The sequence below is a fragment of the Salmo salar genome, chromosome ssa14 (assembly GCF_905237065.1).
Source record: "Salmo salar chromosome ssa14, Ssal_v3.1, whole genome shotgun sequence".
In the NCBI taxonomy this organism is placed as follows: domain Eukaryota; kingdom Metazoa; phylum Chordata; class Actinopteri; order Salmoniformes; family Salmonidae; genus Salmo; species Salmo salar.
The window spans coordinates 64,311,403-64,325,408 of record NC_059455.1 but is presented as its reverse complement, the minus strand read 5'-3'; the positions used below and the strand labels follow the sequence as shown (position 1 = coordinate 64,325,408).

General features: G+C 44.4%; 1 protein-coding gene across 1 annotated transcript; it reads left to right on the top strand.

Annotated features, from left to right (window-relative positions):
- Positions 1-1,721: 1,721 nt before the first annotated feature.
- LOC106569963 (death domain-associated protein 6-like) lies at positions 1,722-13,785 on the top strand. The gene is made up of 11 exons (XM_014141753.2): positions 1,722-1,799; positions 2,685-2,938; positions 3,392-3,778; positions 3,943-4,074; positions 4,270-4,386; positions 4,593-4,824; positions 9,608-9,777; positions 11,300-11,459; positions 11,597-12,155; positions 12,277-12,409; positions 12,623-13,785. The coding sequence occupies exons 1-11, from the start codon at positions 1,763-1,765 to the stop codon at positions 12,680-12,682; spliced, it is 2,241 nt and encodes a 746-aa protein (XP_013997228.2). The 5' UTR covers positions 1,722-1,762; the 3' UTR covers positions 12,683-13,785.
- Positions 13,786-14,006: the final 221 nt, after the last annotated feature.

Here is a 14,006-nt window from a genome sequence, read left to right as displayed (position 1 = left end):
GATAAGATAAATATTGATAGCCTAAAAAATAAAACATTATAATAATAACATATATACATACACTACCGGTCAAAGGTTTTAGAACACCTACTCATTCAAGGGTTTTTCTTTATTTGTACTATTTTCTACATTGTTCAATAATAGTGAAGACATCAAAACTATGAAATAACACATGGAATCATGTAGTAACCAAAAAAGTGTAAACAAATCAAAATATATTTTATATTTGAGATACTATATCTTCACATAGTCACCCTTTGCCTTAATGACAGCTTTGCACGCTCTTGGCATTCTCTCAACACGCTTCACCTGGAATGCTTTTCCAACAGTCTTGAAGGAGTTCCCACATATGCTGAGCACATGTTGGCTGCTTTTCCTTCACTCTGCAGTCCGACTCATCCCAAACCATCTCATTTTGTTTGAGGTCGGGAGATTGTGGAGGCCAGGTCATCTGATGCAGCACTCCATCACTCTCCTTCTTGGTAAAATAGCCCTTACACAGCCTGGAGGTGTGTTGGGTCATTGTCCTGTTGAAAAACAAATGATAGTCCCACTAAGCCCAAACCAGATGGGATGGCATATCGCTGCAGAATGCTGTGGTAGCCATGCTGGTTAAGTGTGCCTTGAATTCGAAATAAATCACAGTGTTACCAGCAAAGCATCCGCACACCATAACACCTCCTCCTCCATGCTTTACGGTGGAAAATACACATGCAGAGATCATCTGTTCACCCACACCGCGTTTCATAAAGACACAGCGGTTGGAACCAAAAATCTCCAATTTGGACTCCAGACCAAAGGACCAAATTTCCACCAGTCTAATGTCCATTGCTCGTGTTTATTGGCCCAAGCAAGTCTCTTCTTCTTATTGGTGTCCTTTAGAAGTGGTTTCGTTGCAGCAATTCGACCATGAAGGCATGATTCACATAGTCTCCTCTGAATAGTTGATGTTGAGATGTGCCTGTTACTTGAACTCTGTGAAGCATTTATTTGAGCTGAAATTTCTGAGGCTGGTAACTCTAATGAACTTATCCTCTGCAGCAGAGGTAACTCTGGGTCTTCCATTCCTGTGGCGGTCCTCACGAGAGCCAGTTTCATCATAGCGCTTGTTGGTTTTTGTGACTGCACTTTAAGAAACTTTCAAAGTTCTTGAAATGTTCTGTATTGACTGACCTTCATGTCTTAAAGTGATGATGGACTGTAGTTTCTCTTTGCTTATTTGAGCTGTTCTTGCCATAATATGGACTTGGTCTTTTACCAAACAGGGCTATCTTCTACCCCCCATACCTTGTCACAGCACAACTGAATGGCACAAAAGCATTAAGGAAAGAAATTCCCCAAATTCACTTTTATGAAGGCACACCTGTTAATTGAAATGCATTCCAGGTTTTCCTTTTTTGGTTACTGTATGATTCCATATGTGTTATTTCATAATCTTGATGTCTTCACTATTATTCTACAATGTAGAAAATAGTAAAATAAAGAAAAACCCTTGAATTAGTAGGTGTTCTAAAACGTTTGACCGGTAGTATATATATAAATATATAGGTATATATATACATATTGATAGCATTAACATAAAACATTATAATAACATATGTATGTGTTATAATGTTTTATGTTAATGCTATCAATATGTATCTTGTCAGTCTCAGAAACACAAAAAGCTGACCGGCAAATGTAGACAATTTGGACAAAACACAAGTGAATAGCCAATGATCGACGACGTTACTGAATGACAACCAACCAATGGTAGGTATGAATGTTCTCGAGCTGGGAGAAATTTCGGTGTCGAGCGCGTAAGTTGACCATCATTTTTTTTGTCCATAGCTAACTGTCTAACCACTGTCTGAAAACAGTAGCTGTATTATATACATCTGAATTTCATACATAAAGATAGTCAAAGTATTTGTTTACATGTTGCCTTTGTCACACCCCTACCATTTTACCCAGAGATGTTGGCGCTTTCCTGACCGGCCAGCTAAAGTTAGCTTGTTGCTAACTGACGTTAGCACGCTAGCTAGCTAGTCAACAGCACACACAACAATGGTTTTTGGAGTGTTGCTGCAGTTGAGGTTGACAGTAAACAATCTAGTAAATGTGGTATTTTCCTGATAGGTTTCAATTAGCGCCTTCTCGTTTAATCACATAATACTTCTCCACTTTAGCTAGTTAACGTTACGCGCTAAGTAATTAAGTTAGCTAGCAAGAGTTACTTACGTTTAGCTAGCTAACGTTAGCTAGTTAACGTTGCTGACTGTCTGAACTGGTGGTACGTGTCCAGTCTATTTTCGTTGTAGATAACGTAAGCGTACAAACAATGTTTGTTATATTTGTTGTGATTCGTGCTTGTGAAAAAAGGACAGGGGTGGAGATTACATTGGATAATGTGTAGCAAGCCCTGGCCTAGCCAGAGCAATCCATAGGGTGTTTGTGACTGCGCCTGATCCTGTGTCATTCTCATATTGTAGAAATGGTTGACCATAAATATAACAAAACGTTGAAGGCCGTAGGCCTTGCATTAGATAGACTCACTAAACCAACACCTTGTTATTTGAACTACAGTAGGAGTCACTAAACAGAGCAGGATATAGGACTAGGCTTCAGATGGCATTACAGTGGTATGTTACTTTTGAACTTGCCCAAGGCACCATTTTGACGCCATTGTTTTTGCCTTTCCTCAGCAAAGAATAGTCCCTATCTGATGGCGGTTGCCTCAGCAGCAATGATGGACAGTATTGTAATCCTTGATGATGATGAAGAGGAGGAGAGGCCTCAGCCTTCTTCCTCCACCACCTCCTCTAAACTCTCAGGCATTCAGCGTACTCCCCCCAAAATCCAGCAGCCCGCTCCTACTCACATCACCCAATCTCCTTTCGCCACTGTGAAGAAAGAGAGCCACGTTCTTCAAGCAGAGAACCAGAAGCTCTTTACTGAGGTAAGAGGGTACATGGATGGATGGATGGATGGATGGATGGATGGATGGATGGATGGATGGATGGATGGTGGGGATGTTTGGTAAGGTCACACTACATGAGTTGCGCTGCAACACTGGCAAGCAACATTGCTGCTGTGGCTTTGAGTCTTTGCTGGCTATTAGTCCATCACAATGTTGTCAGATCACTGAAATGATAACGTGATTGTGCATGATACTTTCGAATTTCAGTGTTTTTCGCATCCCATAGTGTGTGCAAGCTTCTTTTCCAGCCCAGCACTAACACAACTGATTTATAACTAATCCATTAACCTTAAGCCCTTGTATTGAGCTGGAACAGTTCCCCCTGGGGCCCCCCGCTCTGGCCCCACCACCCTGTCCCATCAAGTGCAAAGATTGAAGAACACTCCTCTAAACCTCTCTCCCTCGTTCACTCCCCTGCCTCGCTTTGTTCAGTTTGTAGAGTACTGCTCGGCCCAAACGCAGGACTGCCCCGAGGTCATGACCTTCCTGCACGCAAAGCACTCCAAGGCCTCACCGGACTTTCTGTCCTCGGTGGAGTTCCGCAACACGCTGGGCCGCTGCCTGACACGCGCCCAGGCCAGCCGCACCAAGACCTTTGTCTACATCAACGAGCTGTGCACCGTCCTCAAACAGCACTCGGACAAGAGGAGGCAGAGTGTTGTGAAGGTGGAGCCTTCCGCTGGGGAGAAGAAGGAGGAGATGGAAGAGGAGGCACCGACGGAGGAGCTACCGTCTACCTCGGGGCAGCAGGAAGCGAAGGAGGAGGAGGCGGTGGAGGACGAGAAGGAGAAGAAGACGAGGAAAGCTTCCCGGAGACAGGTCAGCAGTACCATAGATGGACAGTGTTCATGAGTTCTCTATAGCTTTATCCCCATTCCTTTTCTTTTGAAAGTGTGCACTTGGTCACCCTCAAGGGTTTAAAAGCATTGTATTGGTTTAGATGAAATATACCAGGCATATCTCCATCACTCTCGATCTCTCAGATTGCGTACCTGGAGAACCTGCTGAAGATGTACAATGATGAAATCCGGCGGCTGCAGGAGAAGGAGCTGAGCGTCAACGAGCTGGAGGAGGAGGACTCCAGCTATATCCAGGAGCACAAGCTAAAACGAAAGGTCAGATCACCAGCTAAAACGAAAGGTCAGATCACCAAGGCCAATTGCTCAGTTGGTTGGAGTGTGGTGTTTGTAAAACCAGAGGTTTGTTTGATTCCTGCATGAGCCACATAGTAAATACATGTGTGGCTTTGATAGAAGTATCTGCGAAACAACTTTGTTTTTTGAGCCTCTGAAAATCTCTCTCTCGTATAGATGATGAAGATCTATGATAAGCTCTGTGAGCTGAAGGGGTGCAGCAGTCTGACAGGCAGAGTGATCGAGCAGAGGATCCAATACAAAGGGACACGCTACCCTGAGGTCAACAGAAAGGTAACCAACACGTGACATAATCAACCGACTCATTGTTTATTGACAACCCAATGCTTTTTGACCACTGCTCATTTTGTTAAATAGACTACGGGTGAAAATGAGCTTTATAACTAACCAAAGTATGAGAGAAATCAAGGAAATAAGTATAACTAGGAAATAAATGCATGAAAACATGACAATATACTCTGACCCCTCCCCACCTCCAGATTGAGCGTTTCATCAATAGTCCCGAGGCCCAGCTGAATCCCCCCGACTACACGGACATCCTGCAGCATGTCCGTCGGGCCAACGAGCGCCACGGCCTCAACCTCAGCAGAAAGCAGCTGACCCAGATCTCCCAGGACGCCTTCCGCGAGACTGGAAACCGACTGCAGGAGAGACGCCACCTCGACATGGTCTACAACTTCGGCTCGCACCTCACAGACCTCTACAAACCCAGTAAGAGAATGTAGTATACACACATCTCTACATTCCTGGTTGGAGGTGTGTGTGTGTGTGTGTGTGTGTGTGTTAGTCTGTCTTTCTGTGTCTGTGTCTAAGAATAAAGAGAATTACACACTAGGGCTGGGAATTGCTAGGGACCTCACGATACGATGTCAAATCAAATCAAAGTTTATTTGTCACGTGCGCCGAATACAACAGGTGTAGACCTTACAGTGAAATGCATACTTACAGGCTCTAACCAATATTGCAAAAAAGGTATTAGGTGAACAATGGGTAAGTAAAGAAATAAAACAACAGTAAAAAGACAGTGAAAAATAACAGTAGCGAGGCTATAAAAGTAGCGAGGCTACATACAGACACCGGTTAGTCAGGCAGATTGAGGTAGTATGTACATGTAGATATGGTTAAAGTGACTATGCATATATGATGAACAGAGAGTAGCAGTAGTGTAAAAGAGGGGGTGGTGGGTGGCGGGACACAATGCAGATAGCCCGGTTAGCCAATGTGCGGGAGCACTGGTTGGTCGGGCCAATTGAGTTAGTATGTACATGAATGTATAGTTAAAGTGACTGTGCATATATTTTTATTTCACATGGAGTAAAACAACATACAATCAATGTTACAGTAGACAAAAATAAGACTATGTACAATGTGAGCAAATGATGTGAGATAAGGGAGGTAAAGGCAAAAAAGGCCATGGTGGCAAAGTAAATAAAGTATAGCAAGTAAAACACTGGAATGGTAGATTTATCATTTGAAGAAAGTTCAAAGTTCAAATATAAATAATATGGTGCAAAGGAGCAAAATAATAAATAAATACAGTAGGGAAGAGGTAGTGGTTTGGGCTAAATTATAGATGGGCTATGTACAGGTGCAGTGATCTGGGAGCTGCTCTGATAGCTGGTGCTTAAAGCTAGTGAGGGAGATAAGTGTTTCCAGTTTCAGATATTTTTTTTTTTTTATATGATAAACCGAGAGTAGCAGCAGCATAAAAGAGGGATTGGGGGGGGGGGCACACAATGCAAATAGTCCGGGTAGCCATTTAACGACCTGTTCAGGAGTCTTATGGCTTGGGGGTAAAAACTGTTGAGAAGCCTTTTTGTCCTAGACTTGGCACTCCGGTACCGTTTGCCATGCGGTAGTTGAGAGAACAGTCTATGACTGGGGTGGCTGGGGTCTTTGACAATTTTTAGGGCCTTCCTCTGACACCGCCTGGTGTAGAGGTCCTGGATGGCAGGCAGCTTAGCCCCAGTGATGTACTCGGTCGTACGCACTACCCTCTGTAGTGCCTTGTGGTCAGAGGCCGAGCAATTGCCGTACCAGGCAGTGATGCAACCAGTCAGGATGCTCTCGATGTTGCAGCTGTAGAACCTTTTGAGGATCTGAGGACTCATGCCAAATCTTTTTAGTTTCCTGAGGGGGAATAGGCTTTGCCGTGCCCTCTTCACAACCGTCTTGGTGTGTTTGGACCATTCTAGTTTGTTGGTGATGTGGACACCAAGGAACTTGAAGCTCTCAACCTGCTCCACTACAGCCCTGTCGATGAGAATGGCGGCGTGCTCGGTCCTCCTTTTCCTGTAGTCCACAATCATCTCCTTAGTCTTGGTTATGTTGAGGGATAGGTTGTTATTCTGGCACCACCCGGCCCGGTCTCTGACCTCCTCCCTATAAGCTGTCTCGTCGTTGTAGGTGATCAGGCCTACCGCTCTTGTCGTCTGCAAACTTAATGATGGTGTTGGACTCGTGCCTGGCCATGCAGTCGTGGGTGAACAGGGAGTACAGGAGGGGACTGAGCACGCACCCCTGGGGGGGCTCCAGTGTTGAGGATCAGCGTGGCAGATGTGTTGCTACCTACCTTCACCACCTGGGGGCGGCCCGTCAGGAAGTCCAGGATCCAGTTGCAGAGGGAGGTGTTTAGTCCCAGGATCCTTAGCTTAGTGATGAGCTTTGAGGGTACTATGGTGTTGAACGCTGAGCTGTAGTCAATGAATAGCATTCTCACATAAGTGTTCCTTTTGTCCAGGTGGGAAAGGGCAGTGTGAAGTGCAATAGAGATTGCATCATCTGTGGATCTGTTTGGGCGGTATGCAAATTGGAGTGGGTCTAGGGTTTCTGGGATAATGGTGTTGATGTGAGCCATTACCAGCCTTTCAAAGCACTTCATGGCTACAGACGTGAGTGCTACGGGTCTGTAGTCATTTAGGCAGGGTGCCTTTGTGTTCTTGGGCACAGGAGCTATGGTGGTCTGCCTGAAACATGTTGGTATTACAGACTCAATTAGGGACATGTTGAAAATGTCAGTGAAGACACCTGCCAGTTGGTCAGCACATGCCTGGAGCACTTGTCCTGGTAATTTGTCTGGCCCTGCAGCCTTGTGTATGTTGACCTGTTTAAAGGTCTTACTCTTGTCGGCTACAGAGAGCGTGATCGCACAGTCGTCCGGAACAGCTGATGCTCTCATGCATGCCTCAGTGCAGCTTGCCTCGAAGCGAGTATAGAAGTGATTTAGCTCGTCTGGTAGGCTCGTGTCACTGGGCAGCTCGCGGCTGTGCTTCCCTTTGTAGTCTGTAATAGTTTGCAAGCCCTGCCACATAAGACGAGCGTTGGAGCCGGTGTTGTATGATTCAATCTTAGCCCTGCATTAACGCTTTGCCTGTTTGATGGTTCATCGCAGGGCATAGCAGGATTTCTGGTAAGCTTCCAGGTTAGAGTCCCGCACCTTGAAAGCGGCAGCTCTACCCTTTAGCTCAGTGTGAATGTTGCCTGTAATCCATGGCTTCTGGTTGGGGTATGTACGTACAGTCACTGTGGGGACGACGTCCTCGATGCACTTATTGATAAAGCCAGTGACTGATGTGGTGTACTCCTCAATGCCATCGGAAGAATCCTGGAACATGTTCCAGTCTATGATGGCAAAACAGTCCTGTAGTTTAGCATCTGCTTCATCTGACCACTTTTTTTATAGACTGAGTCACTGGTGCTTCCTGCTTTAATTTTTGCTTGTAAGCAGGAATCAGGAGGATAGAGTTGTGGTCAGATTTACCAAATGGAGGGAGAGCTTTGTACGTGTCTCTGTGTGTGGAGTACAGGTGATCTAGAATTTTTTTTTTTCCCCCTCTGGTTGCACATTTAACATGTTGATAGAAATTTGGTAGAACTGATTTAAGTTTCCCTGCATTAAAGTCTCCGGCCACTAGGAGCGCCGCCACTGTGTGTGGTTACCTGTTTGCTTATTTCCTTATACAGCTGACTGGGTGCGGTCTTAGTGCCGGCATCTGTCTGTGGTGGTAAATAAACAGCCACGAAAAGTATAGCTGAGAACTCTCTAGGCAAGTAGTGTGGCCTGCAATTTATCACAATATACTCTACTTCAGGCGAGCAAAATCTAGAGACTTCCTCAGATTTCGTGCACCAGCTGTTGTTTACAAATATGCACAGACCGCCCCCCCCGTCTTACCGGAGTGTGCTGTTCTATCCTGCCGGTGCAGCGTGTATCCCGCTAGCTGAATATCCATGTCGTCATTCACCCACGATTTTGTGAAACATAGGATATTACAGTTTTTGATGTCCCGTTGTTAGGATATTCGTGATCGTACCTCGTCTAATTTATTGTCCAATGATGGCACGTTAGCGAGTAATATTGACGGTAACGGCAGCTTTCCCACTCGCCTCCTGCGGGTCCTCACGAGGCATCCTGCTCTATGTCCTCTGTACCTGCGTCTCCTCCTCTTGCAAATAACGGGGATGTTGGCCCTGTCGGTTGTTTGGAGAATGTCCTGTGCTTCCTGCTTGTTGTAGAAAAAATCTTTGTCTAATCAGAGGTGAGTGATCGCTGTCCTGATATCCAGCAGCTCTTTTTTGCTGTAAGATACGGTGGCAGAAACATTATGTACAAAATAAGTTACAAATAACGCAACAAAAAACACATAGTAGCACAATTGGTTGGGCGCTCGTAAAACTGCTGCCATTTCTTCCGGCGCCATTTTCATGATACAATATCACGATACTTAGGTGTCGATACAATATGTATTGCGATTCTCACGATTCTATATGTATTGCAATTAGATACTGTGATTTTATTACAATCCGATTTTCCAAACATATTGTTCACCATCTGTCTGCTGCAGAGGGACAAGAGAGAGCCACGAGAAAGTTATGATCAGTCATGGAAATAAGTGCTGAAAACCAATTGGCTCCCTATTTAGATGGAGAACAAGCTATGAAGGAAAAATACTGGAGTTTTGGTGCAGGTACAGCCAACTCGTGCAAAAATAATATTGTGGTATTGTCAAAACGATACGATATAATGTAGAAAATATATATAATACGTTGCTGTTTTTAAAAAAATGTTTAATTGCTGTAACACACTTGACAGTATGCACCAGTACGTTGTCTCTACCTCCTTGCCCTTTGTGCTGTTGACTGTGTCCAATAATGTTTCTACCATGTTTTGTGCTGCTACCGTGCTGTGTTGTCATGTGTTGCTGCCTTGCTATGGTGTTGTGATGTGTGTTTTGTCCTATATTTATTTGAATAAAAACAGATATTTCTTAAGATCCCAGGGCCCTGTCCCTGCAGGAGGCCTTTTGCCTTTTGGTAGGCCACCATTGTAAATAAGAATTTATTCTTAACTGACTTGCCTAGTTAAATAAAGGTTAAAAAAAAATAAAAAAATGCATATCAGGTCGAATGTAGGAAAACTATTTAGGAAGATTGACTACAAAGTCACTAACTCCTACCCTTTTTGTCCCTCTTTCATTTTGCCCACTCTTACCAGCTACTGACCCTGCACTGTTGGACCCCACGTTGGCCCGTAAGCTGCGCTCTAACCGGGAGGTGGCTCTCTCCAGCCTGGAGCAGGTCATCTCCAAATACGCCCTGAAGCAGGACGACACGGAGGAGGAGGAGAGGAGTAAACGGATAGAGAGAGACAGGCAGAAGAAAGAGGTAAGAGACCTAGAAGGAGAAAAGTGGTGGCAATTCTGTAATTGTCACCTGTTATCAGCCAAAGCTTCTCCACATCTGCTTTAAAAATTATTTTCCCAACAATTGTTTACAGACACATAAGTGAAATAATCTATCACAATTCGTGGGTCAGAAGTTTACATACACTAAGTTGACTGTGCCTTTAAACGGCTTGGAAAATTCCATAAAATTATGTCATGGCCGTCGAAGCTTCTGATAGGCTAATTGTCATAATTTGAGTCAATTGGAGGTGTACCTGTGGATGTATTTCAAGGCCTACCTTCAAACTCAGTGCCTCTTTGCTTGACATCATGGGAAAATCTAAAGAAATAAGCCAAGACAGCCAAGAATTTCCGAACGCCTGAAGGTACCACGTTCATCTGTACAAACAATAGTACGCAAGTATAAACACCATGGGACCATGCAGCCATCATACCGCTCAGGAAGGAGACACATTCTGTCTCCTAGAGATGAATGTACTTTGGTGCGAAAAGTGCAAATCAATCCCAGAACAACAGCAAAGGACCTTGTGAAGATGCAGTAGGAAACCGGTACAAAAGTATCTATATCCACAGTAAAACAAGTCCTATATCTACATAACCTGAAAGGCTGCTCGGCAAGGAAGAAGCCACTGCTCCAAAAACCGCCATAAAAAAGCCAGACTACGGTTTGCAACTGCAAATGGGGACAAAGATCGTACTTTTTGGAGAAATGTCTTCTGGTCTGATGAAACAAAAATAGAATTGTTTGGCCATAATAACCATCATTATGTTTGGAGGAAAAAGGGGGAGGCTTGCAAGCCGAAGAACACCATCCCAACCGTGAAGCACGGGGGTGGCAGCATCATGTTGTGGTGGTGCTTTGCTGCAGGAGGGACTGGTGCACTTCATAAAATAGATCATGAGGAACGAAGATTATGTGGATATATTGAAGCAACATCTCAAGACATCAGTCAGGAAGTTAAAGCTTGGTCGCAAATGGGTCTTCCAAATGGACAATGACCCCAAGCATACTTCTAAAGTTGTGGCAAAATGGCTTAAGGACAACAAAGTCAAGGTATTGGAGTGGCCATCACAAAGCCCTGACCTCAATGCTATAGAAAATTTGTGGGCAGAACTGAAAAAGTGTGTGCGAGCAAGGAGGCCTACAAACCTGACTCAGTTACACCAGCTCTGTCAGGAGGAATGTGCCAAAATTCACCCTACTTATGCTACCAAATACTAATTGAGTGTATGTAAACTTCTGACCCACTGGGAATGTGATGAAAGAAATAAAAGCTGAAATAAATCATTCCTCTCTACTATTATTCTGACATTTCACATTCTTAAAATAAAGTGGTGATCCTAACTGACCTAAGACAGGGAATTTTTACTAGTATTAAATGTCAGGAATTGTGAAAAACTGAGTTTAAATCTATTTGGCTAAGGTGTATGTAAACCTCCGACTTCAACTGTATATAAATGACTTATGTCACCACTCACTGTCTGTCTGTTCTGTGTGTCAGTCATTGGCGCAGGAGGCCACCACAGCCAATGACAATCCCTTGACGAAGGGAGAGGATGAGGGTGAGGAACAAGCTGAGGAAGAGGATGATGAAGACGATGAATCGTCTGATCCAGACATCGAGGAAGAGATCCAGGCCAGCAAAGCACAAGCAGGGCCAGGTGATGATGATAATTTGCATTTACATAGCACCTTTCTCAAATTGTGTTTTAACACGGTTTGGCCTGGGTTTTGGCGACAACATGGATAGATAAAATAAAAATCTAGTTTCAACAAATTTGAGTTTTATTTTTTTCAGAGGAGGAGGAGGACAACGAGGTAGAGGCAGCAAACGAGAGTGAAACCGAGGTGGATGGGGGGAGTGACGGAGACCAGGACGGAGGGGAGAAAGAAGAGAACGCTGAGGACACAGACTCTGTGATGAGAGGAATCAGCCTCGTCTCTCGGGGTGATACCCCGCGGATCTCCTCCTTAGTCGACCAATCCCCCACAGACAGCCCCAGCCAATCAGAGGCGATGGAGGCCGACAAGGAGAACGAATCATCCGATACCAACTTCATAAAGGAAGACGTTGTTTCCTCCAATCACATTTCGGCTGTGTCTGTAAGCACTAGTGTGGAAACTAAGGACTCCTCAGCCTCCCCCATGGCGGCGAATCAGGTCTCTTTGCCTCCGTCACCGGTGCTGATTTCGACCAATGAGGACTCCTGCACGGTCATCACTGAGACAAGGTCAGCAAATTGCAGCCCCAGGCCACCCAGTCCCAAAGACACCTCCAGAGGCAGGAAGAGGAGGAGGAAAGAAGAGGTGGAATCCAGGAAGTTTCACAACGGGGATCTAAGGCACCACAATGGGAGGTGAGTCTAGCACCCACATTTAATTATCTTTAAATAAATAAAGTCCATGGAAGATACCTATCAGTCTTCAACTGTAGGGACTTGATTAATGAATTGTCTCTCTCTCTCTCTCCATCTGCAGTGAGAGTGACCTCCCTCTGGACATGGGAGTGGTGACCAGTAGCCTCCTGCGGGCAGACTCCACCAGGGCAGACACTCCCACCCAGGAGATGGTCACCAGCTCCCAGTCCACCCCGCCACCGAAGAAAAACAAGGTGAGAGTAAATGATATTACTACACATTGTTCCCCACGTATGCTCAGCACATCATACACTTGCACTGAAACACATCTCGCCCCTCAAAAAACCCCAAACATCTGTCACCTCTGTGTGTCATGCACATGCTCCGGAGCCATGACATGTCACTAAAAACCTTTGTTTGTACAGTATGCAAACCTCTTACCAACGTCTATTTTGTGTCATTTTCAGGTCAACGTGGCCACCCAGTGTGACCCGGACGAAGTGATCGTCCTATCGGACTCGGAATAACCTCTGCCCCCACCGTACTGGGTGTTCACGCTTCCCATTACTAGTCTGAAACCAGGTCTGTTTATGCTGCACAAACAGATCTGAGACCAGGCTATCCCACTTGACTTCCAAACTAGTGCCTGCTAATGTGAACTCTTCAAAATGTACGCATTTTCAGACGGGAGAGGGCAAACCTTTCACTACAGATTTAAACTGGCGACGGACGTGGTAGTTTACCGCCAATGTTTACATTCATATTTATATGCCAATTCTTTTCCCCCAGTGTCTGGATTGAGCAGGGAGGGAGCAGCATCACGTCAGGTTATTTTTGTATTTTAGCTGTAAAAATGAGTTCAATTAGATATTATTTGACCAGTTTTTATTTGTATTTTTTTTGTTGTCTATTATTTTAGATGGGTGAATGAATGGGTGTCTGTGTTAGTATGCTAGAATGCTGGCAATAGAAGATGAATGAGTTGAACACAGGAGTACTGTAACTTAGATTTATACAAGGCCAATACAGGATCTATACATCAACTTTGTCAGTGCGATCATGGATCATTTGTTGTGCGTTTGGTGTTGCTGTGTCCACAGTGCAACCTAATGGCCTGAACGCCGCTATTTCACCCAAGTAATATGCAATCGCATCTTGTTGTCAGTCTGGCCGTCAATTTAATTGTGTTCAAGATGCCAAACGAATACAATTAAGCAGATGCATTGACCTAAACGACCAGGTACAGCTTTGCATTAACGTGAACTGTAGAGCGGTGTCCTACTTAATGCAGACATAACCCCCACGTTGACTTCACAGAAATAGGTGTGTTCAGGGTGATGGGCATTGTTGGAGGTGTAGTCCATCTCAGCATGTAGTAAGGTGGTGTTTGGGTTGGTTTGCGTCAAAGGAACGTTCAGAACCCCTCTTGCTTGAGACTGCAAACAGTGGTAATGATTAATCAAACTCAATATTTTTCTAATCTCCCTAAGACGCTTTGGTTGGATTCCCTTGTTTTTACCAATTCAATAAGATTACGGTGGAAGACTGCTTAATTATTATCCAATTTTCCTTTGAGTACACTGAGAAGCAAAGGGCACATTTCCTTTTAAATAAACTTTGATAACTTAAAGCGGTTTGTGATAAACCTCGTCCTCTGAACGCTCCCCGGGTGCTTTGTGGGTAAAGGCATAAGGTAAAGTAAAACATGAATTGTACATTTGGAAAACAAGAATAGTGACATGCTAAAACAGATCACAGAAATGAACTTTGAAGACAATTTTTGATTGAACCTTTATTTAACTAGGCAAGTCAATTAAGAACAAATTCTTATTTACAGTGACAGCCTACCAA